At 40.6% G+C, this 24,300-nt stretch overlaps 2 protein-coding genes across 4 annotated transcripts; both read right to left on the reverse strand.

Moving 5' to 3' along the window:
* Positions 1–1,832: 1,832 nt before the first annotated feature.
* Positions 1,833–12,450, reverse strand: LOC307077897 (interleukin-12 receptor subunit beta-2-like). 3 transcript variants are annotated; one of them, XM_079739396.1, is made up of 16 exons: positions 12,234–12,450; positions 11,962–12,097; positions 11,536–11,711; positions 11,324–11,447; positions 10,982–11,145; positions 9,597–9,733; positions 9,197–9,428; positions 8,431–8,513; positions 8,019–8,220; positions 6,692–6,892; positions 6,032–6,130; positions 5,707–5,862; positions 4,340–4,486; positions 3,825–3,912; positions 3,403–3,493; positions 1,833–3,177 (listed from the first exon to the last, which is right to left on the reverse strand). In XM_079739396.1, the coding sequence occupies exons 1-16, from the start codon at positions 12,295–12,297 to the stop codon at positions 2,635–2,637; spliced, it is 2,643 nt and encodes an 880-aa protein (XP_079595522.1). In that variant the 5' UTR covers positions 12,298–12,450; the 3' UTR covers positions 1,833–2,634. The 3 variants fall into 3 exon arrangements, with proteins under 3 accessions (XP_079595522.1, XP_079595523.1, XP_079595524.1); XM_079739398.1 differs by having other exon boundaries at positions 2,873–3,200; XM_079739397.1 differs by lacking the exons at positions 11,962–12,097; positions 12,234–12,450 and having other exon boundaries at positions 11,532–11,673.
* A 586-nt stretch (positions 12,451–13,036) lies between these two features.
* Positions 13,037–18,466, reverse strand: LOC307078488 (cytochrome P450 2J2-like; the record flags this gene model as incomplete). Its single annotated transcript, XM_079740336.1, has 9 exons — positions 13,037–13,867; positions 15,891–16,032; positions 16,122–16,309; positions 16,419–16,557; positions 16,901–17,077; positions 17,191–17,351; positions 17,586–17,735; positions 17,939–18,101; positions 18,266–18,466. 9 exons carry the CDS (start codon positions 18,464–18,466, stop codon positions 13,692–13,694), a joined length of 1,497 nt encoding a protein of 498 aa, XP_079596462.1. The 3' UTR covers positions 13,037–13,691.
* Between the last annotated feature and the right edge of the window lie 5,834 nt (positions 18,467–24,300).

A 24,300-nucleotide genomic window follows, 5' to 3' on the forward strand; every position in this document is an offset into this window, starting at 1 on the left:
TTTATCCAAAGCGACTTACAATAAGTGCATTTGTTACAATAAGTACATTTGTCATAAGAAGTGAAACAATATATCGCTGTCGGTACAGTAAAGATGTTCATAGAACCAAGTGCAAGTATTACAATCGCTAGGCTAACCCATTCCCCGTGTAAAGCAACGATAGCAGCTACTGTAGATGCTACACAACTATGTACCTTGAATAAGTGCAATGTGCAAGTGCCAGGACGTACAACATTCAATGGTGACTGTGCATTGGTTTCTATGCAGAGTCGAGGTGAACCCTGAACATGTGAGTTTTGAGTCTTTTGCGGAAGCTGTTTTTCTCAGTCGCTTTGGTACATTTCTCAGATCAGAATTGAAATTCTCAAAACAACCTTTTCAATCTTCACATCATTGTGTCACTTGTGCACATCAAAAAAGCAGTTTCTCACTTCTTTGAACAAGTTGCAAATGCTTGAATGTTCCAAAGCATTTGCAACTTCATTGTTATTTCCACAAGCACATGGTTGTTCTTGTCAGGGACTCATCCCACCTCCCCTTTAGTCCTATTTGAATAGTAAAGAGCTACAGACTTTCACAGACATACATTGACATTGCATCAAAACTGACGACAATAAGAGGCTAGCTAATAAACATATGAAGGCCACGTAACATAAGTCATGTCAATAATGAGAAGCTATAATATTTAACGTGATGGAGAAGGACTCGGTTCGATATTTTTGGTGGGGAAGCGAGACACTTATCAGGAAGTGGAATGATACGTATGGTCTAGTTTTTCGATTGGAGCCAGAGAATAAACCTAGCAAAAATCCCAATCAAGCTGAAAATGTATTTATACAGACATAGTGTTAAAATGAACAGAAACATCTCTGCCCTCTTACAAGGCGATACAACAGGCCTGCAAAATCAGCCATTTCTCCCATAATCTGATCTGCAGTAGCCAATCAACAACTTCCTCTGAAATGATGTTATGTTGAGGGAAAGGTGCCTGGAAGCGTTCTCATTCCGTAAGAGATCGTTCACTTAGGAACCCAGACCCTGGGCACCCAGGGGACCATCCTGGGACTGTGGGCCCTGTGCTGGGTCCCTTCCCAGTCCGAGGTCCTCCTGGGGGAGGGTCCTTTTTCAGAGGCCCAGGGGACTTTGGGACTCTCCTTCGTACTGCAGACCGTTGTCCTGGGAACTAAACCCTAACCCTTAAACCAAAGCCTGACCCTAAAATGAAAACCCTTATCACAAAACAAAACAGAGTCCTTAAGCCTAAATCCAAGAATAATTTATCATGGGTTAAGGTTCTCCTAATCTCACCATCGCCTCATATCTAAAGTCTGAGGTTGCTGGGGGAGGGTGTCTGTAAGTGTGTAATTCGTGATCACAAACTCGGCCAGCAGTAGTAAACTGTAAATAAGTGTCTGTAAAGGCTTCAAATCAACACTGTGTAGACTGGCCACTGTAGCAATACACATTTAAATTCAAATCCACACACAATTAAAATCTCCTTGGGGAAGCCTCGTCTTGTGACGGCATTGTCACAAACATTTATCAACTCAGATCGGTCTCTGTAATGTTGGTTACAAATGGTTTACTTATGACCAGTCGTCTTCCATTCTAAGGCCAAGCTAGAGCCAAACAGGAAGAAGGAAGGAAGAAGCCGCCCAACAGGAAGAAGCCGACCAACTTAATGCTGAACTAATGTGTGTATCATGCAATATAATCTGTGGCTAGGCACTTGGGTCAAAAATAGCAAATTTACCCTTAATTTTCATAACCCTAAATAACACATTTGCAAAGGAAAAACAGGAAATTCAGTTTATAAAAGGCACACAACAGCGTTTAGACAACAAACAGAAGAATCACGTTTATTTTTCATATTTTGCGATAGTGTTGGATTGATACTCCCCTTACAATAACATTACATAAGGGTACATTAGTTAACCGTTAATTAGCAGTAGTCAATGCATTAATAAGCATTATTATATATCATTAGCATAGAGGTTAGGGTTACGGTGTAAGGATTTACCCAAACCCTATTAAATAATGTATACATTAATACCTTACTAAACATGCACACCTTTATTAAACATAAACAGCATTTGGAAATGATTACTTGTGGTTTGGTCAACTGTTAATTAACTGTAAACTGATTCATATTACTGAATTGTGTCTGGTTAATTAAATTTGTTAATCAATACAAAATGAATGTTCCCTATTATTATTAGAAGTGTTACTATTATTGGAGGGACTAAGGTGCACTAGATACATGTAAGACAAGAATAAGATCTTGACGACTACACTAGTTTAAGAAAGATTTGTGTTATATACATGAACAAACATTGACAAAAGTATCCATAACCCCCTTGACTCCATTAACTGTACGTTTGTGTTTTTCTTTTCATTTTTCAGCAATGCAGTATTGCACTCTTTGACTCGTTCATTGACTGATTTGAACCGATGGGTTTCTTCCAAGCAGGTATATGCTGCCTTGCTCTGCTGTCAGTACAGCCACTTTACGAACACTAAAACAAAACCTTGAATGACACCTAACACCATCATAACACATCTTCAGGGGTCTCCGTCGCCAACTGAATACCCAGAACCCCTGGGTTCTGGGTATTCCTAGGTACCTCCTAGGTTCTAGGTTCTCCAAGGGTCACCCTCTCCTCCCGTTGAATAACCAGCACCCATAGTCCCCTGGCCCTCAGTTTCAGCTCCCCCAAAAAAGACCCCGCTGCAGAGGATGCCAGACAGACGACTACCAGAGCCCTCGGTAAACCCCAGAGATCGCATATTAGGCAAATCCTCGTCCGCACCGTAGAGTGAGCTCAACTTTGGAAACACTCTGAGCGTGAGCGAGCATCTGCTGCCACGCTCTTGCGCAGGTGTGTCAGGCACATCCCTCTGCTCTCCGCACACTCCTCCTTGGCCCATTTCCTCCTTGTCCTCCTCCATGCACGGAGCATGAGGCTTGTAGCTGACCGACTCCACGGGCCCCTCAGCGGGAGGGGGCCGTTCCGTCTCTGCTGTCAGCCCCGGCCATGACCCCGGAACCTGGACAGGCCAGGGTCGGGTTGGGAGGAGGAGGGTGTCCTCCCAGGGGATCTCCTCGATGGGTGAGAGAGGAGGGTCACTATGGGAGTTTGGGCGGGATGGCCTGGCGGAGGTTTCGACGTACTTCCCCTGGAAATCAAACAAACATAATCCTGATACTGATTACTGATTGATGACTGACTGATTGATAGGACACACTTTCCGGTCTATACAATTGGGTGCATTTGTTAGTATGTATGATGATTACTAAAAACCTATGGGAAGTAGCAACAAAGATGACGTTGGATATTGTTAAAATATGCTTTAACACAGAATAGCAAAATGATAATAGTTTGAGTATAGCTCAGCGATTACCTTCAAAAGTGCATTGGCTTTACTGTCTTCAGGTTTCGGTACGTTTTCAACAAGCCAGGATGGTCCCCAGGAAATGCATGACTGTTTGATTCTGTAGCGTTTTAGGGGTTGAGAAAGAGAATGTACAAAGGTTATAGGGTAGACTTTCAAAAGTCTAACAGCTTGAAAAGTCGTGGTATATAGAATAACTGTGTGGATGTCTATGGAAAAGTTAGGGTAAGGCAGTGCTTCACGCTAAGGCCAACATACTCACTACAAGAGTGGCAAAGTGGCAGCAGAATCCCCTTGAAATTTAGAAGCCTAAATGATTCATAATAACCATGTTTGATAACTGGAGAAAATAAGTATCCCCCTTACATGCAAGGGACATGACTCTGAAATGCTGTTGAAAACGTTGGAGTAACAGGACTTCTGTAGCTCACCTTTTCCTCACAGAGCTCCAGCATATAAAGATGAGTGCAGCCACTGACAAGAAGGTCATGGTGAGAACCAGTGCAGTCACCAATCCGGCTAGGAGAGAGCAAGAGAGATGGAAGCAAACTCAATCAAGTGGACAGGTTCAGAGCACCATGACGAAATACTAACAATGCTCATGTTTTTTTTTTTAACTTTTTAATGATTTGTATGGAGTTGCACTCTGAGGTGTGTACATGTGTACTGGATGTGTAGTGGGTGTGTATTGGAGGAAGGTGAACTGGAGTGTTTACTGTATGTGGAGTGGACGTGTACTGGAGGATGTTGAACAGGAGCTGTACTGCCAGTGTATATTGGAGAATTGTGAACTGGATGTGTGGTCGATGTGTTCAGGATGTGTAACGATTGTGCATTGGAGGGTACTAGAAGTACTAGAAGGGTATGGGAAATTTACTAGATGATGGTAAATTGAATGTGTCAGGATGTGTACTGGAAGTGCTGGAGGTTTACGAAGGTTATGGACCTTTAGGATGTGTGACTGAGGGCTTGCAGGTGAGCCCTTCTCCCTTCTGTCCCTCTCCGGCTGAGTTGGAGGCAGAAAGACCCAGTATTACACTGTCTTCAGCACAGTCAAGCCACACACGCCGAGGGGCTGAGCCAGATACGCTTACTTGAGAGAAATAACAGGGCAATCCCACCAATCAATGTTATAAAATGAGATATACTGTAGTACACAAATGATTAAATTTGATCCATGCATAATTGAATGATGGGTAGCTTCGTCTATGTAGAATGGCTACAGGTAATCTGGCAAAATGGTTGTTACTATTTAAATCGTTTCACATTTCCTAATTGTTCAATGTCATTTATGTTTGTACATTTTCTTTAAATTAAGCTCTTCTTCTTTCAGTTGCTAACCTATTCATGCTAGATATATTCTGTTATTATGGTTAATAGAAACCGATGAATAGGTTTTATCTACGTATATTTTATTCTACAATCAAGGATGCCAGGCAAAACAACTGAGAAGCATTTAAAACAGGTTTTTAACTAGTTTGTGTCGGGAGGTATCGCTATTCATGAACCAAGCAGAGAAAACCCAAAGCTGTCTGAAATGATGTGGTGACCTATACATAAGAACATGACTTCTTCTTTGTGCAGCATGTGGCTAAGGACTGCGTGCACATTCAGTTGTAGCCAGATGGCTTCTCATGCAAAGAGCTTCCTGTTTGTGGTCAAAGAGCTCTAGAATAGTCTATGATACAGAATGAGCACCAGGAACATGTTAATAAGAAAAGAACGATTAAGGTTGAGTTCCTTATGATTACTCATAACCGCCTGTTTGCCTTTTCATTTTTCAACATAAGAAATAAATCATAATAATGATAGCACTTTTCTTGGTCCTTTTCTGTTACTTTAAGTCTTCTATGAGCCCTGATGATGCTTTGTGGAAAGTAATACTGAGAAGCTTGATGACTGTTCGGAGTATGCGGTGTTTACCAAAACAGTAATATGCCCCATGCTGTACGGTAAGCCCCTAAGTGCATGTAAATGAGATTTCTGCAAAACACCCATGCAGGTAAAGCCCATACACAGACATACAGCAGACAAAATTAGTCCTCTGTGTAAAATGACGCTATATGTATGTATAAAGTATAAAACCCCTTACTGTAAAGTTAACCATTTTAATGTTTCAGACTTGTACACTCTGTACACACTTGCACACACACACACACACCCACCCACACACGCACCCTGCCCCCACACACCCGCACATCCACACATCCACCCACACACACACACACACACACACACACACACATACACACACACATTCACACTCACACTCACACTAACCACAAAGCCACAAAGCCACCTCTGGAAGCTTACTGTTGCGTTCCCTTGGGCTGGAGGAACGCGCGCGGACATATATGGTGTAACTTGTGATGAAACCTCTCTGACATGGTATGGGAAGCTCCTCCCACTGGATCAGGACCCAGCCAGCCTTGTGGTCCACCACTGACACCTTGGGCCCTGCCAGAGGCTCTGGAGCAAAACATGGGGAGGTTGAAATTCTGGCACCACTAAAAACAAATCAAGTATCATTGTGTATAATTGATGAGAGGTTTGCTATGGTAGACACACAATAACGGAATATGGTCCAATAGAGGTGTTTTGCAAAAAGTGATGAGGAAGATCATGTTTTGAAGCTTACTCTGTTCTTCGGAGTACACCAAAACTGAAGATGGCTTACTGATACCCTTAGTGGTCACAGCATACAAAGAGACGTTATACCGCTCACCGGCAAACAGACCTGTAACAGTACAAAAGGAGAGGACCAGTGGCAATGGTGTGTTATTAAATTCATACATTTTTACATATATTTATAATGTTCTTCATTTCAGTTGAAAACGTATTTTGTATTTTATTTTATTTTAATTATATTGTATTTTATTATTTTGTTAAGCAAAGATAGTACCAGGTATGCCACACAAATATTTCGCTGTATGCCCTGTATGTATGTGACAAATAAATACCTTTGAATCTTTGATTTCTAATTTTCTTGTTTTGGGGGCGGCTTTATGGTGTTATGGCAATGAGTTTATATGCAATTGTGCTGCATTAAATGTCCACTAGAGTGCACTGTTTAATCAGGCATAATATTCTCTAATAACCATATACTCAACTATGGAATACCAAATTCAACTTGTTTTTGCGAAGCACTACACAGCCATTATTTATGACTTAATCCTTTGTAAAAAGTGATTCTACTTCATTAGTTTAATCAAATCTGCACTATTAAATGTAGTGCAAATATGTGGCATTGTTATTATAAACAATTTATAACCATTTTGAATCAAAGCGATGAGTTCACCTCCGATTAAGGTAGTGTTTTGATCTCTGGACAGAATGTTCCAGCGCAGCTCCGCAGGCCGAATTGTCCATTCAGTCACATAGCTGACTAGTTCCCCAGTGTCCCCTGAGCCCCCAGGGACAGAGGGAGGAAAGGACCAGGAAAGAAGCACGTTCCCATGTCCATCATGGAGCGTCTTCTTTAAAGCAGGCCCAGGAACACCTGCAGTGAAGCAAACACTAAATAAGAAGTCTTCCAGAGTAAATCCTACATTATAATAAATCATTCATTATTACCCTTTTAAATAGCCCTCCCCGCATACTAAGTATGCATTTCCTGAGCACATGATGTAATCCTGCATATTATATCACCATATTATCATTATCACATACACAGCTTCTGTCGATCTACATTTTGCAAAGTGTAATGTTATGTAATGTATGTAGTTTTATATCACATAACAATGCATTTAAATGTAATTCATGCGATGTTATGTTTTACAAGGAAATTTTATATAATTGTTTAAAAGGTTATCCAATTTCAGAAGGCCGTTTTCAGAAGGTAATGTCTGATGTATGTTAGGTTCACTGGTAATGTGTGATGACATGTTATCAAATGCTGTGTATGTAATGTAATGTGATCTGACAGATACTACGTCTAATTTTTGAAGATTGATCTAGCGTCAATAGGATCGATATGAGTTTCAATTTCTCTCTTCTAAGTGAGATTTAAAGAGTCGAACTGTCTGTACAAACATTTTTTTTTTTGGTTTGTTCTCCATAAATACTTGGGTGCTCTTTGTTTCTTCAAAAAACTGAATTTTAATGTTAGCGCATTTAATTTACAATAATAAAAAGTATATTTTTGTTATTTGCGTTTAAAGACAAGTGTTTTAACATGCATTCAGTGGAAAGAAAATTGCTTGCTACATACATGCTTCTGTATGGAATCAAACCCGGGTCTCACATGTGGCAGGTAGAAATGCTATTAATTAAATACATACATTTTATTATTTAGAGCGGCATGAAAATACACATGCCGCTCTAAATAATAAAATGTATCGGTATCGTTATCGGCGATTCTGTTACCATATAACTTGTTATCGGATCCAAACCAAATTTTGCAGTATCGCCCACCCCTAAATCTGATGTCATGTTATCAAAGGTACCGTAATGTTATTGGATGTAATGTTTCACACGGTAATGTGATGTCATATTATCAAAGGGAATGTGATGGCATGTTATCAACTGGAATGTGATGGCAAGTTATCCATGGGAATGTGATGCCATGTTATGTTTTATCTGTCACGTCATGTTATGAAAGGCGGTTGCATGTTATGGCACGGGACCTGAGGGTATGAGGTGGACAGCGGCAGGCGGGGAGCGGCCGTAGGAGGTGACCGCGCTGACCCACAGGGTATGAATGTCCGGAGGCACCTGGACTACACACAGGCTCAGATCAGGAGGGCAGATGACCGCCTTGCTCGCTGCACGGTCCGGGCGCACCTCGTAGTGCCACAGTGTACCGCTGTAGTCCTCTGGAGGAGAAGGCTGGAGGGGAAACAGAACACACTTTACTGAAGAGGATGGTTTTAACACATCCCTATCGTTCAGCAGCACAAGCCAAGGAGTTTTCCACCTATGGTTAGTATGCAGTACATGTGCACAGTATGTTGGGTGATTGCTATCCTGGTTAGTGAAAGGATCTTGCTTTGTCTTTGTCTTTCCTCATTTAATGTTTGAGAAATGACACATCAATACCTTCCACAAAACAGTCACATTCTGAAGGCCACTGTCGTCATGGTGACCGAGAATCCTCCATACCTGGAGCTCCAGGGAAGGACCTGAGGCACGCCAACGAAGCACAGACACGTTCACCTCAAACAACCGGCTCAACCTCCTTCGACACACTGTGCTATGTTCCTGAATCACATAAACCTGCACTGTTTTAGCATTCAACTGCCACTATCTATTCCACGAAACAAAATCGGAAAAAAAAGTATCGGACGGAAGTCCTACAGCAGGGAGCATAGGGGAGGGACCACACAACCAAACTAAATGGAATTACCGTTTCATGAAAACATTTTTTAGATCTATGACATGAGTGATTCCTGACAGAAATGATATAGCTCTGGCTATTGCTATAGCTCAAGCCACTAGAGTGGCAAATAGGAAACGTGCATAGCGCAGGATTAACTACCGCTATCAATATTATCATGATCAGTGTTGGGGGTAAAGCGTTACAGAAACGATATTAATTTTTCGGGTAACGAAGTAAAGTAACGCATTACATTTCAAATATTGGTAACTACACTACTTACTAGACTATAGTAACGTGCTTTCCTGCGTTACCCAAGCCATGTTTGCCTGCGTGTAAAGTTCTGCCTGTGTGTCTGCAGCACCTGCTTGCCTCGGCAGGTTAATTATTAGCATTACTACAGAGTTATGAGTATAGCATTTATAATCTATAGCTTTTACTATATTCTATAATATAATACAATCAATCAAGTAGTTGTAGATAGCTTGCCTTTGCCAGGACTCAACCTCCTGACAGGTTTGCTCCATTTGCTGCAGCGAGGCCTTTGGGAGGAGATGACCTGAGAGGTGGGACTGGATCTGGATGTGCTGGTGGGCACCGAGGTCAGACCACCTGCATGTGCGGAGTAGCAAGCTCTGGCTTGGAACTCATACTCACTAAGGGCATTCAATCCCTCCACTCTTAGTTGGCCTGTACCGCTCTGTGCTTCTTCTGCAAGAAGCTGCACGACACACACACACACACACACACACACACACACACACACACACACACACACACACACACACACATCCAAGCAAACACACAACCATCAAGCCTTTAAATTCTAAAGAGATCAACAGTCAGATGCCATGGATGGGAAATAATTGGAAGACGGTGTGCTGTTTACCCAAAGGGAGCCATTTCCTGTCCGGAGTCTGGCGAGGTAGTGGATTAGCTCGGAGGACTCCGTGCTGTTACAGCGCAGCGAGGCGGAAGAGTCGTTGCCAAACTTTATTTGCACAATGAGTGGTGTAACTGGTACAACTGAAACAATAGAACAGCACACCCAGGTAAAATGTTTTTCCTACTACAAAAACTAGCTAAAGAGCACTCCCAAAGGAGTGATCCTCCCTACAAATCATAGAACTGAAAAACAAACCCTAGGCCCAACCTATATGATCTCCCTAACGGAACCCCAACCCTGGCAGCGAAAAGAACCAATGAACAATCACTACAACCTTGCTCTCTGGTAAAACAATCCGACCACCAAAAATACAAACCCTAAAACCAAATCAAAATAAGAAAGCCTTACCCTAAAACAAAATCCTAGAACCAAAAATCACCAAAAATCAAATCACTAAAACTGTATATTCAGGTGAAACTATGTAACGTTTTTATTTCTTTAATGAACCCTGACCCAAATAGGAAGCAAACCCCTGAAAACAAACACTAGAAACCGAAACAAACCCCAAAACTGAATTCAAATAGGAAATCCTAAATCTAAAAGCAAACCCAAGAAGATTAAAGCCAAGCCGGAAACCTCACCTAAATAGCTAACCCTAACCCCAAAACCAAACATTAAAACCAGAAACCAAAGCCTAAAACCTTTCCTAAACAGGAAACCGTAATACCAGCCCTAGAACCAAAAAGCAAACCAGTGATTAATATTATTTTTTAATTATTTTGACTCTAAGAGCTTACTAGGTCTAAACAGGTCAGGCTAGTCATAATGTAATCTCGGATCCAGCAATCCCTTTTTGTTGTAGCAGAACATCTTGAGGGAGACTACACAGAGCCTGGGCCCGACACCAGAAACTGCAAGTTGAGGAGCTACACCTCGTTTCTTTTTTGGTTGCAGAGATATTCTACCGAATAAAATTAATTTGTGTGATGCTTTCTGATTTAAATAACTGTCTTTCGAAAGTGGTCAGTCTACACAGTGTTTAATTGAGACCATTAAAGACAAAAAAATATTGCAGATCCCTGCCTCCAGCCACATGATTGGTTGAATTATATTTGAAGCGAAAGGAAGCCAGTTTTGCGCTCACCTCGTAGGCTTTAGATATGAATCATAATCATAATGCAATTAAATTGATCTTTGTTTGCGTTCTGATATAAAGATATCAATATAAGTCATAATAGAGATAAGATACTTAAAGACAATACCTTTATTGTACACACACACACACACACACACACACACACACACACACACACACACACACACACACACACACACACACACACACACACACACACACACACACACACACACACACACACGTTGCTTACCAACATCCTTGACACAGAAGTTGAAGGGTTCTGACTTCGATGCCCCCTTGTTGTTGTAAGAGGTGATGGTCAACTGGTAATTTTCATTCTCATCCAGCAATGTTTTTGGCACCTTGCAATTCTCTCCCTGTTCATGAACATTATGTATTTGGGTTCCATTTTCACTGTATATAAGACATAAAAAGATGTGATGGTCAACATGATACAAAGAGTGAGAGTAGAGAGTGGGACAGTTTATTACAAGTAATAATGTATGGATAAAACAGAACATGCCAAAAAAGCCTGTAGACAATAGATGCCAATAGAACTACAGAGTCTACAGAATTAAGTGTAACTCAGTACCTGCTGAGAGAAATATTGTAGCTAGTGGATAGGTATGTCTTCTGTCCTTGGTCCCACCAGCAGTCTAACACTCCAGAGTCCCGTGATGTCTCACAGTAAACATCGGTAGGCTTATCAGGAGGCACTGAAGTACAAAAACAGGTTATCTCATGTCCATTGTGCAATATTAAAAATGTATTATATTTAAGCTGATTTTTATACTTCGTACATACATCCGCCATGGAGACGGAGTCCACAAACTGTATAGGTCCTGCCTGCCTTAAGCATCAAGCATTTCACAACAGGTTCAGGGGTGCGGAGGTTAGTCAGTCGAAATCTGGCTGTTGTACAGTTGATGCGTTTCTCAGGCTCCATCCGCACTTGATCTAGCAGCAGTTTTAAGGAGATGCTAACAGGGAATTAAGAGTATGTTTTAACATGGAAATAGATACTGTATGTAGAATCCCGGTACCTTTTGGGCCAATACGGGTGTAAATGCACAAAAAAAAATGTACAAGCATGAGCAACACACACACACGCACACACACACACACACACACACACACACACACGCACACGCACACACACACACACACACACACACACACACACACACACACACACACACACACACACACACGCGTAGAGACAGGCTTTACCTCGATGAACACTTCTCTTCGAGGTGGCAGTACACGGTCAGGTCTGAACCCAGAATAAATTCCTGAGCTGGCACTACGGTCAGAAAGCCCCGGGTCTGAACATTTGTCCCGAAGGTAGCAGACAGCAGGTGCGAGCCTGTCACAAAATCACACCACAAATTAACACTTGTTTTTACTGTATTATTCATATGATTGTGGGTGGCGGATATTTAGTTTGTGCCGATGCAAAAAAAGAAACGGAAACTTTAAATAATAAACTAGATCCAACTTACCCATGAGGTAAAAAATGAGAACTCGAATTCGGAATATCCAAGTCGATGTGAGAATATTCATCATAGTTCATCTTCTCTGTTGAATTCAGTTGGGTAATTGTCTAAGAATGTAGCTAATATGGTGATGAAAAACAATCCAGAAAGAAAATCCACAAAAGTAGGCTCGGCTACACTGAATGTCTGTGAATTGTAGCAGATACTCAAGAGCGGAACATAATGGATTGTCTACCCAAGCATATTTCGAAAAATACAACTGTGTAGGCTTCTTTTGTGCGTCAATAGAACTTCAATTTCCTCAGCAAATGAGTCACTCTTTTGATCTTATCTCCTGACCGAGGACTTGGTAAAAGATCTAGTCCATGTGAGGTTTCTTAAATCACATGACCTAGTTTGGTGGTATTTTATCAGATGCATGATCTTTCTGCTTATGTTTGAGCATTGCAGTCGCCCTACTTCGCTAACCCCTTTTATCCTTTACCACGAAACGATGATTTATATTACTTGGGTTGAGTCGTGGGTGGCGATGCAAAAACAGTTGCTTATCAAATCATCCATCCTTTGAATGTCGTGCAGGAACAAAAGAGCAAAGTGCTGCAAGTGGAGGTCTTGGAGTCCTACATCCAACCTACAATAAAAGTTATGTATTCAACAATTAAGCCTAACCAAGTATACAAAGGAGATTCCATTTGATTTACACTGTTATATAATCCTGTTAAAAACATCGATTGCAATTGTTTTTCGGTGGGCGTAGTTCCAGTAATAATATAGCCATACACGCGTTTACAAACTTAGAAAAAGACCAGAAGGTGGTTTCCTACCGCGAGAACTGCAGCACATGAAGACCAAGACAAAAACAAGTTTGAATGTTTTTGTGTGCGTACAAACAAAGCGCCACCATCAAAGTGTAAAGCCTGTAATGTGAAATACCTTTATTTTTTTATATTTAATGCAAAAGTGATCACAGTTGTAGGCTAGAGTATGGCTACGCAAGGATGTTATCATGAAAACACGTAGGCGGCAGCATCTGACCAAAGGTTTTAATTTTGTCTGTTCAAGTTCTCAGAGGTCGCCAAACCTATGACGTAGTACGTCAAACATATGGTTAACAAAATGTGGTTTAGGATTGTATAATAACTTCTCTAATAACAATCGACACAATAGCAAACAAAAGTTTCTTCCTGTATTATCGAATTTCATCTTCATCTTTAACAAAGTTATTCCCACAACATCAAACTGTAGTCTTGTTAAACTGGTTAATCATCGCAAAGATATGTGCACCGAATCGTATTTATGGAAACGGTCATGCAAAAGTATCATCACTTAATCATCGCACAATTATTAAAAGTTCCTCAAACACAAGGTAGAATCCCAAAATGGGAGAATGACGTTTATTATAACGTGGGCCATTGATGGTCTGATGCTAGAGGTTTAATTATGGAAGGGCTTGGGATAATGGATTCAACGTGGCGTGGCACACAGGCGGAAGGGCTGTGGACAGTTAATGAATGCAAACGCGGAGTCTAGACTGAGCTTTTCTCCAGGGGGTGAAGAAAAAGAAAACCTTTGAAGGAGGGAGGTGAAGAAAAGATACAGCTCCATCCTCGCCAGCTGTTCTCCAGGACACACACGCTTCCCTACAAGGACAAACACACACACACACACACACACACACACACACACACACACACACACACACACACACGCACGCACACACACGCACGCACGCACGCACGCACACACACGCAAATGAAAACAGACCTATCCATCCCACATTAACTAATAGATTGCACTGAAGGAGAAAAATAAATTAAATGCCTTTCCTGCAGGAAATGTGGTGGGTGTGGTTGTCTAGGTAGTATGATAATAAGTATGATGACTAGTAGCAGTGTTGGGGTAGTTACTGAAAAAAAGTAATTAGTTACTTATTACTAGTTACATCTGTAATTTGTAATGAGATTACTTTATTAGTTACTGCATTTGAAAAGTAACTTCACTACTAATTACTTTACCTTCCCGTTTCTTAATTTACTGTAGATACATGGACAAACATCATAGCCCTATCATCACTTAGTGTTTATTGTATAAATATATACAAAATAGCATATAAAACCATATGAAAGAACAATATCCCTGTCTGCACAAATAAATGCCTCACTGTAAAATCCACAAACAACAGGATAAAGTAGGCTATGGTGAGGTCAATCAGTAGCAACACACAAGTTTCAAAACACAGGCTTTGGGAGCATGAGAACAAAAATTAAGTGGTCAATGAAAAATATAAAAAGGTCACTTTATCCCATACAATTAAAACGGAAATGCACTTGCTGTTACTTTATGTGGTCCAAAGGCTGAATGAACCTGATCTATTTAACAAGCTATGACATCGTAAGTTTGTCTTCCTCTCACCCTCTTGCAGGCAAGAGCAGCCTTCTCAAGTTTTAAAGTAATGCTGTCTATCCACTGCACCGTCATTCCTTATTAGGCACCGAAATGTGCGTTCTTCTTCGATCTCGTTATAACCGTTTACGTCGGAACCGTGTCCCTACTGGAAACGAGTTTCGGAGCTCAACCCCATTCCTAAGTAACTTTTGTTGTTGGCGGACCGCCAACAACAGATTGACTCAGCAGCCCCTGCAAGAGACTGAAGTCTCCCTCTGCATAGCCTCCCCCTTACCCTCACCCCCCACCCTTCATCTCCCTTGCTCTCCTAAAAACATCCCTCTTACGCACTTGTTGTATGTTTGTACATCCTGCACTTAATGTACACACTTATTGTATGTTGTACGTCCTGGCACTAATAGTACTTGGCATTGTATAACATCTTATCCTAGCTATCTTTGTTGTATACAGGGAATGGGTTAACCTAGCAATTGTGGTTAGTGCTTGGCACTTGTTTCTATGCTTCTTTGCTGTACCGACAGTGACATGTTGTTGTTTCTCTTTCTTCTGACAAATTTACTTTGTACTTTTGTAAATTGTAAGTCACTTTGGATAAAAGTGTCTGGTCAATGCCCTAAATGTAAATGTTACTGTAAATATAACAAGCTAACCACTGACATCAGGGCCGATCAGAAAGCCTTCACATCATGTCACAGACTGAAAATGAATCTGTTCAGACTGCATCTTGATTCTAAAATGCAGCACTTGAAGCTGTGAGCTTATTTGATGAATTTTTGATTCTTGCCATTTCTAGGCAGTATCTTCATGGTTCATTGCATTTATTGTAAATGTCTCTGGATTAAAGTGTCAGCTGAATAAATGTTATGCAATGTAATGTCTCTATAGGTGAACAAATGTGGGAGGAGATAGGTGCCAAAATACAGGAAGATTTATAAAGAATGAAGCATTAGAAGAACATAAACTGAGCGTTGCCTGACAGCACTCACCTAAGGAAAGATTTGAGTTCCATGTTATTATCTGGCAGTAGTATTCTCAGCTGAGATCTTCTGTTAAATCTTAAGTGTATCTATTAACAATCTGCTGAATCACTTAACAAGAAAAAGTCTATGACTTAACATCTATCACCATGCCCCTTACATCTAACTGTTGCCCCATTCACCACTTCCTGGTGACACATCAAATGAATCATGCAATCATCAATTGTTTTTCATAAATTCATTGGTACAGTGGTGTACTTGAAGTTGCATGCATACAAACCAGCTGAAAAGGGCAGGAAGGCCTCTCTCTTTCTAGCCTGGCCGTCCTGGTCCAGGAAGTGTTGTGGGTTGAAAGAGTGTGGCGTTTCCCACATAGTCTCATCACGTAGAACCGAGTTCAGGGTGGCCATCACCACGGTGCCCTGTTGGAGGAATTATGGCATAAGGAGATCAGACGGGACCTTTTCAAAATAAAGGTTGAACTAATAATGGCTTTGGAATGGGTTTCTACCTTTGGGAGAGTGTACTTTCCAATGTGGGTTTCCCTTGTAGTCACACGGGCAATATTGAGAGGTAAGATGTTACCCATCCTTTGGGTCTCTTGTATGACAGCATAAGTATAGGGAGTGCTGTCTCTGTCAGACATGGAGGGTTGCCTGGATGAGCCAACTACGATATCTAGTTCAGCGTGGACTTTCTCTGCATAATAAAATATAAGTCTAAGTTAGAAAAAACATTGACGAATCGTGACGAAACCCATAATGCTCAATGGCCTAAAAAGGAATGCAACAACAACACTTCCACTTACTTTGTATGTCAGGGTAGTAGGCCATGAACAGCAGTCCCCAATGCAGAGTGGTGGTGGTGGTTTCAGTTCCAGCAACAAATAGGTCCAGTGTACAAACACTCAGGTTCTCGATGTCAAACCTTGATTCAGGAGCCTCATTCTACCAAGAATCCGGAAACAAAACATTCAAACACCATAATAATATGAACCTAGCATGACATACACCATTTTGGTGGTTAGGGCTAAGGTTGTATTGCTGAGTACAGGAAACTGCCTTAGAGACGACTATGTGGCTACAGTGGCTCAGTACTACAACATAGACAAAATGCTTCAGCAGACCATAATAGTTACGTGGTGGGATTTGAACCATGCACCTTCTGCCTCACAGGCGTGTGGCATCAGCTATGTTATAAATGTTCAAAACTGCTGGGTGTTTAGCTACACTACTGACCTTTCACTTTTTACAATATGTAAGGTCATACCTTACATACACATGCACATACCTTGAGCATTTCTGTGAGGAAGCAGTCGATGTAGTCTCTGGGCAATGAGGGGTCATGATCCACTCTGTGCTCTTTGACCCGCTCTTCAATGTAGGACAAAACTCTACGAGTCAGAGTGAACACCCCCCTGTGAGGTCCAGGAAAATGCTTCACCAGCCATGGAAACGTGTTGTACAGCTACAGAAAACATAGAGGCTTAATAAGACAGTTCAAGTCTGCCATACAGCGAGTAGATTCAATCCAGACCTTGAAATTCATCCCATTTGACCTGAATAAGTACCAAGACTTACCATCGCCCCTCGCCCTCCTTGTAGCTTTACTAATTCATGAAAGTCCTCAACGATAGACTGATGCTGCTTATCAGTGTACTCAAAGCGTTTCCCAAACAACAAACAGGAGATGATGTTGGAGATCGCCTTGTTTAAGGCTGTTCTAGGATCGGAGGGCGCTCCTAACAACATTTGGAATTGGGTTATTCAGACGGGATGTGCATTTAAAACTAGTGTAAGAAGCCTTTTAGCTTGGGGCCTCAATAGCAGGAATATTCAGAAAGCATGATAAACACGCAATGACAAACACACACTAACATTGAACATCGTGAATATACACAGCTACATTGATAAATTACACAGCTGGCAATCATTACAGCCCCTATCAAACAAAATCATTCATCCAGTAGGCCTACCTTGCTGCTGTGCAAAGCTCTCAATCAGGTACTGGCACTCCTGCTGGATGGTTGGTTCCAGACGTGTTTTACCCAAACCAAAGTTCCTGAGTGTGTACAGAGCAAATCTCCTCTGCTGCTTCCATGAGTTGCCACTAGACAACAACAAACCTGTTGCAAATAAAAAACATCCAAGGCTGAAGTGAAGTGATATTTGTGTGTTAGTTGAAACATGTAGAATATATTCACTGAATTCCTCACTGGTAGCTGTATATTATTTTAAGATTTCAGTTTAATTTTTTTCTTGGTTGGATAGTAAACACATTTAAGTAAGAAAATTGGGGATGTTGTCAAAGAAATGCAGCACACAATACCTTTTGTTTCATTCACATCGTAGATTATTGGTATAATCGGGCGATCTGTATAGTCTTCTCCTCTCTTGACCAAGACTTCTCTCATAAGCTTGTATCCATTGACAACCACAACTCTTCCACCCAAGATTTGAATGCTAAAAATTGGTCCATATTTCCCAGCAAACTAAAATAAAAAAAAATTATGATGTATTTGTGTTGACAAGTGTCAAACTGTACAAACAACATATGGTCAATCAATGGAGACAAATAATGGTGCAGGGGTATTGGTGCATTAGAATTTTTAAATAATAGTCTTTTACCGTTAATTATGGTCTACAACAAACATACCTTCTCAAAATTCAGATGCATTTTGTTGGGATCGACCCGATATGTGTCCCGGATAACAGGAAGAGTCCAGGGCCCGGGAGGAAAATCGGAGGGGCTTCTATTCCCTAGATAGTCAGCAAGGATCAGGAAAACAAAGATGAATATTAAAACACCTCTTGTGTCCATCCACTCAAGGGCTAATATTTCAGAAAACAGCCCCATTTGTTGTCTGGTAGTATTGGGGTATTGAGAATTTAAGCCTTTGCTTGAATGAAGACATGCAACTGCTGAATCTAGAGCAAAGTCTGTATTTGTAGGCTAAGTGCACCAATAAGAGCATGTTCTGCCAATACTGATGTAATCAACCATCAAATACGATTTGACGAAGAATTATATAGCATTTTTCATACCGTTCTAAAATTATAATTTTGTTCATTTTAATGTCTGAATTAATCTCATATTTTTTATTAGGTAAATCTGTGGCAAATTGTTCTCATGTATTTTTTCCCATCAACACATGGGTGTGATTTGTTTTTATAAATTATTCCCATACCCCAAATTATATATATATTTCCAGGCACACAATTACAGAACCTACATTACCTCGGGTCCAGATATTTTCTGCTAGAAAAGTTTGATTGCGATAGGGGCCCAGCTTACATTACTTCTGATACTGTTACTAAACTACTGTTTTGTGATATGTAGACCTAATCACCATGTCATCTCTAGTTTTAACTCACTACATTTACACTTCTTATGATAACTGTCTACAGTCACTGTTTTTTATTAATGGAAAATATTTAACAGGAAAATAGTTCAAAATCCTATTACTTAAAGGTTAATATGTTAACATATGTCTCTAATAACAATCACAAATATAGCTGCCAGCAGTATTAACCTGTCAAGCACGCAAATTTGGAAGATTTGGAAATTAAGGAAACTGTGATTTTGGCGATACAACTGCTCAAGGTCACTTGAAGTTAGAGAGGCAAGGTCAAAATTGCTCCCTTGCGCCAACTTACTAACAGCGTTAGTTGGTTCCCCCAATAAAGCCAATGTGTACCTACTGCTGATAGATGTGAATCATTGACATTGATTTTTTTTCCTGCAATTTCTCAGAACTGACAGCTGGTAGTAGCTTCAATGTAGACATGCCCCATTGTAACCTCAGTCAGTTCCAACCACACCTTCGCAATTCGAGGACAGTGCCTGCACTGCTGGAAGCTGTTGAGTATAGAGTCAAGGATGTCACCTTGACTGCTGGAAGTATTACATTCAGTAGTGCAACATAGACAAGCTGTTTCAGCAGACCATAATAGTTACCTGTTGGGATTTCGAACCATGCACCTTCTGCCTCACAGGCGTGAGCTATTGACGGATATGTACCAGCAGTCAAAGATGAAAATATGCTCTAGGAGTAGGCACTATCTAGCAAAGGAGCAATCCATTATCTATCATATAATACCACATTCAATATTTATCACATAATTCATCCACTATATATCATATAATAACACATTCACTATCTATCACATAAATAATCCACTATATATCATATAATTCCACATCCACATATATATATATATATATATATATATATATATATATATATATATATATATATATATATATATATATATACCATATGGTCATACCAATGAGCCATTTGGCGGGGAGAAAGAACAAAGGAAAAGCAGTTCATGTTTGACAAGTGGGTGTTTTCTCCACACTTTCATGCGTACAATTGATTAAATGACATCTCTTTACATGTAAAATGGTGTGCCGAAACCAAAAGAGTAGGGTTAGCGTTGGGAGCTATGGCTACTTCCATCCAATGCTGCGGTGTCCTGAAATGTACTTTTGGCTGTAGCGGCCAGACAGTGCACTAATTAATCTGATCACTGTAGTGCCCCCTACAGAGCGCAACAGTGTGGTTCTGGAAGTAAAAAACCCCATTCATTTTTGAATCGATGGCATTTGCTCCTGTAGAAGCCACAAGTTAAACTGGGCAACATCTAGTTTTTTAGGAAAACACGTTTTATTCGCGATGTCATTGAAACCACTAAACTCTCTTTGATTGGTGGAGCTCGCCGTAACCAGGAAACGGTTACGGCGAGTGCACCAGCGAAGGACCGCTATCAGAGAATGTCCAATAGACCTCTGAAGAATAAGTCCTGCCTCCGAGGCTCCCGGTTCCCTCGGTCAAATGTCTATGGGAAATAACATGGCATTTTTGAATGATCGTATATAACAAACTCTGTAGGTGGCGAAGAAGTAAAAGCTGTGTTACGTTTTGAACTAAACACTTTTTTAATCTAGTTTCCACTGGGGTTTTGGATTGTCAGTGCCGTTAAAGTAGTTAACTAATATGAAGAAGCATTATGCTAACGCGGATCTGCGCAGACTTTGGACGTCACGACTCTCCCAGTCAAGGTTGCATAGCAACGGCAATGTTTCATAGTTTGTCTTCACCGAAATGGAGTTCAGTGGCACCAGAGCCCGCCTACGAAGATGGCACCAACGCTGATCGTTCATGTGTGAAGTAGTCATGTTTGATAGGTTGTTAAGAAATTTTTAAAATATTCAAAAATAACTGCGCCCGTAAAGAGATTAATGACTCCCTCCTCACTAACAAGTATGACGTATGAAGTCTGCGCAGATTGGAACTATCTCCCAGTTAGCATCAATAATCGTTTACTACTTTAACGGCCCCGACAATCCAAAACCCCAGCGGAAACTAGATGGAAAAGTGTGTAGTTCAAACCGTGACGCAGCTTTTACTTCTTCGCCACCTACAGAGTTTGTTATGTACGATCAATCAAAAACGCTATCTTATTTCCCATAGATATTTTACTGAGGGAACCGGGAGCCTCGGAGGCGGGACTTATTCTTCAGGTCTATAGGAAGACGGGCGCTGCTGATACTGCTACTGTACTCGATCGCTTATCACAGCAACCATGATTTATATTAATGGAAAGTTAGAGTTTTGGTAAGAGCTGTAAAGGAAATTAGCCATACATGTTGAAAAATATGGTGATATAGAATATATGATTCAAATAAGTAAAAATAAATAAATATATGATATAGCACTAGCAGTGCTTTTGAGTCATTTGGGTAGTATAAAAGCAAAGGAATACATAATGTTGAATGAATACATATTTGAAATACGCAACTGAAATCACATGTATTAAAACGAGTAACCGTATTACTTGGTGACTGCAGTCAGCTACGAAGGGACGTACCATGTCGATGACAACGCTATTATGAAACACTAACATACACTAACATACAAACAGAATATATGACACAAACTTATATTAACAATATCAACACTATAATCATGACAATGGTTCTGAGATGCTAGAAACGTGCTTAACTATTGGGTTGGAACCATTGCGAAAATGTCCGCAATGGTTTATGGGATAAGGAGTTCCTCACTAATAATCCTCAAAAATAATGTACAGTCTTGAACCTTTGCCTTTTCTTCCATTTTCCCAATTCTTTTTTGCCCAGAATCAAAATTTTTCTGGTCACGACTACCTTGATGAACGATTGGCTTGGTTCCAGGCTTAAAACTCTTTATATAATGATTTTATGAAAAGTGGACAGTTTATTGTTCGACAGAATCGTCACTTCCGTGCGACGGGGGATAATAACAAACAAACACAGCAAGGTATTTCTCGGTGAAAGGTTCGTTTATTGAAGAAAATGTTGTGCAAAAGTTTGTCGTTTTTAGAAAAAACGTGTTTTTCTAAAAACTAAAAGCTAACTTCTTTCACTTCTGGCTTCTACAGGGGCATATACCATCGTTTCAAAATATAACAGCTCATGTAAGTATACCTTAGATGGTTACGACATAATGGCTTTTAATCAAAACCTCTATGGAGAAAATGAATGGGATGTTTACTTTCAGAACCCCACTGTTGATCCATTCGAGCCTTGACCCTTAACTGTCCCAAAGTTGGTTCAACTCAAATCTGACATTTGAGCTAGGAATTGTAGTCATTTTAGTGAAAAGAGGTATTATACCATCCCCATGTGGCTAATATTCTAGCTGTCCACACCGGTATAGGTTCTAGACATGGCAACCAAAGTTGGTGTGAATAGGATTTACTGTTTAGGAGATGCCTTTTTCTTGTCAAAGTAGCCTTCGCTCACATTACGTTTGAGTCCCTGGGGCATTGGGCCATGGGATTTGGAGTTTCTCAATGATTTTTATACAGTTTATTGTTTGGGAGATTGGGAATCGTTTAACCTTGGACTGGTTTGAATTGGGAAATTGGCTTAGGAGGGGATGTGAAAAGCAGGTTTTCCAGAAAATGCAGACTAGCAAGAAGTTTGTGTGGTGACCGTAATGCTTAGAGTGGCCAAGTTGGTGTGCTTGAGAAGATACATCATTTGATATCAGATTTTAAATATAGAGCAAATTGGGCCTGAGATTTTGCCTTTTAAAATGTTGCAACTTTGACCCATTGGTGGTGCAAGAGACTTTGGCCTAGTGGTTCTTCTTTTTTAAATTTGGCTAATTGGGACAGCTTTTTGGGCTATTTGGGACTATTTTGGTTGTTGTTTTTTGCAAAACAAAAGTGAGCCTGGGGAACATGCATAACTGGGGAATGTGCTAGAAAAAAGAAATAAAACTGGCAATAACAATTTGTGCCCTGCACCTGTTTGGCACCTAATGAAATAATGTCAGCCAATCATTGCTTCTGGTTAATGTTACAATTAGTAGGCCTATCATCTTCTATTTATTATATAACCTTATTTGGCTTATGTTCCGAGACCTCCACTGGCTCCCTGTAATAGCTCGCATCAGATTCAAGATGATGGTACTGGCATACAAGGCAGTCGATGGAACTGCCCCTGCCTACCTCCAAGCATTAGTAAAGCCACACACCCCTGCTCGATCCCTCCGCTCAACTACCTCAGCTGGACGTCTGGTACCGCCATCGCTAAGAGCAAGCAAAGGTCGATCAGCGAAGTCACAACTTTTCCCTGTTTTGGGACCTCAGTGGTGGAACGAGCTCCCTACCGATGTCAGGACCGCAGAGTCGCTCACCAGCTTCCGCAAAAGACTCAAAACTCAACTGTTCAGAGTTCATCTCGACTCTGCATAGAAACCAATGCAAAGCCACCATTGAATGTTGTACGTCCTGGCACTTGTACATTGCACTTATTCAAGGTACTTAATTGTGTAGCATCTACAGTAGCTGCTATCGTTGCTTTACACGGGGAATGGGTTAGTCTAGCGATTGTAATACTTGCACTTGGTTCTATGAACATCTTTTCTGTACCGACAGCGATATATTGTTTCACTTCTTATGACAAATGTACTTATTGTAACAAATGCACTTATTGTAAGTCGCTTTGGATAAAAGCGTCTGCTAAATGCCCTAAATGTAAATGTAAAATGTTATGTAACAATGTTATTCTGCAAAAATGTAAATAACTAATCTCATAAATGGGATTGTTGCAACCAAGACGGAGTCAACACATGATTAAAGGGGTTCACGGTAATATTTACGAAACCAAGATGAACAAAACCAAAAAGCCAACGTGCCAGTCTGAATAGATCAACGATGGTCGATCTGTTATTAAGCCTACAGACCAAACCTGAACAGGTGTACCTCATCAGCTGCCCCCTCTCTCAGCCCCGCCCACTTGCTCAACGCCCCAGAGAGGTTAACACAGGGGAAACCGCAGACAAAGAGAGAGAGAGTCATCACATTGTAATCAGACACACATTATTTAATCACTGTGCATAGACATTATGGAAAAAGCTCAGAAGGGCGGCACGCCATTGATTATATTATTCCTATGATGCTATTCTAGAGGTTAAATTATAAGGAGAAGGCTTTGGATATTGGCTTCAATGTAGAATCTGATAATATTGTATTTAGGTCTAAATACTGTGTTCAAGATTGTAATAACTTCACTAATAAAAATCCACACAATAGCAAACAATTGTTGCTTATAGTCCAACACAATTATTAGTATCTTCCTCAATTATGCCATATTTGGCGTCTTTAACAATGTTATTTCCACAAAACCAAACT

The sequence above is a fragment of the Pollachius pollachius genome (assembly GCF_949987615.1).
Source record: "Pollachius pollachius genome assembly, chromosome: 7".
Lineage (NCBI taxonomy): Eukaryota > Metazoa > Chordata > Actinopteri > Gadiformes > Gadidae > Pollachius > Pollachius pollachius.

What these genes read in the sequence shown, in the direction of transcription:
- LOC307077897 (XM_079739396.1), bottom strand. Translation starts at nt 12,297, where the DNA reads ATGATGAATATTCTCACATCGACTTGGATATTCCGAATTCGAGTTCTC. An exon ending in AAACACTACCTTAATCGGAG is followed by an intron (nt 6,131 to 6,691) that starts GTGAACTCATCG and finishes GTACTGTTACAG; the next exon opens with GTCTGTTTGCCGGTGAGCGG. An exon ending in AAGCCAATGCACTTTTGAAG is followed by an intron (nt 3,178 to 3,402) that starts GTAATCGCTGAG and finishes TTTGATTTCCAG; the next exon opens with GGGAAGTACGTCGAAACCTC.